Source organism: Diaphorina citri, unplaced genomic scaffold (assembly GCF_000475195.1).
Source record: "Diaphorina citri unplaced genomic scaffold, Diaci psyllid genome assembly version 1.1 scaffold18143, whole genome shotgun sequence".
In the NCBI taxonomy this organism is placed as follows: Eukaryota; Metazoa; Arthropoda; class Insecta; order Hemiptera; family Psyllidae; genus Diaphorina; species Diaphorina citri.
In genome coordinates this window covers 1-1,000 of record NW_007395497.1, presented here as the reverse complement: position 1 = coordinate 1,000, position 1,000 = coordinate 1, and the positions used below count along the sequence as shown (strand labels likewise).

The following is a 1,000-nucleotide window of genomic DNA, read 5'->3' as shown; positions in this document are numbered from 1 at the left end:
CACTTGAATTTAAACCACAAACATACAACTCCATAACCCACCATGCTAACCACTATATCACATAGGTTTGTGCACTATTATAACCAAATGATCCATTTTCTTACCTCAATAGCTGTTCTTGTTTGACATCAATTTCCAAAGAATGGAACTCAATGGATAGGAGTGCAACAATAGAATTGACCACTTCTATTCCAGATAACATTGTTAGAATCTGTTTCCTTCCTTCTGCACATGTTTTGGTTGGCAATGTATCATTGGCTGAAATGAGACTCATTCGCACCAAACTTGGCAAGATTGGTCTGATTTCCTTAGGGGACATTTTGGACATTTCTGCAACGTCCACATTCATGAGAGCTTTGAACAGCTTGGCTGAGACAGTATAATTAAGTGGTTGAACCATGGTAAATTTTTTTTACCTGTCCTTAACTAGTGAAATTAATATTCTGCACTTTGAGCACAAAGGTTTTGTATGGAATTTCACTTTGTCTTACATCACGAATCAAATTGACTGATAATCAACTCTATGATTTAGAAACTCAGGAAGCCAAAAATACAGTCCATTTTGAGAAAGGCTTCTGCACATGTTTTGGTTGGCAATGTATCATTGGCTGAAATGAGACTCATTCGCACCAAACTTGGCAAGATTGGTCTGATTTCCTTTGGGGACATTTTGGACATTTCTGCAACGTCCACATTCATGAGAGCTTTGAACAGCTTGGCTGAGACAGTGTAATTAAGTGGTTGAACCATGGTAAATTTTTGTTACCTGTCCTTAACTAGTGAAATTAATATCCTGCACTTTGAGCACAAAGGTTTTGTATGGAATTTCACTTTGTCTTACATCACGAATCAAATTGACTGATAGTCAACTCTATGATTTAGAAACTCAGGAAGCCAAAAATACAGTCCATTTTGAGAAAACTCATCTTATTCCGTAAAAAAAGGTGGAAAAACAGGGTGAAAATTCGACTTTTCCACACCATTTGATGCCAAAAATTCA

The 1,000-nt window shown here is 36.8% G+C and overlaps 1 protein-coding gene across 1 annotated transcript; it reads right to left on the bottom strand.

Moving 5' to 3' along the window:
- Positions 1–100: 100 nt before the first annotated feature.
- LOC113473184 (integrator complex subunit 2-like) lies at positions 101–983 on the bottom strand. The gene is made up of 2 exons (XM_026832912.1): positions 584–983; positions 101–233 (listed from the first exon to the last, which is right to left on the bottom strand). The coding sequence occupies exons 1-2, from the start codon at positions 748–750 to the stop codon at positions 101–103; spliced, it is 300 nt and encodes a 99-aa protein (XP_026688713.1). The 5' UTR covers positions 751–983.
- Positions 984–1,000: the final 17 nt, after the last annotated feature.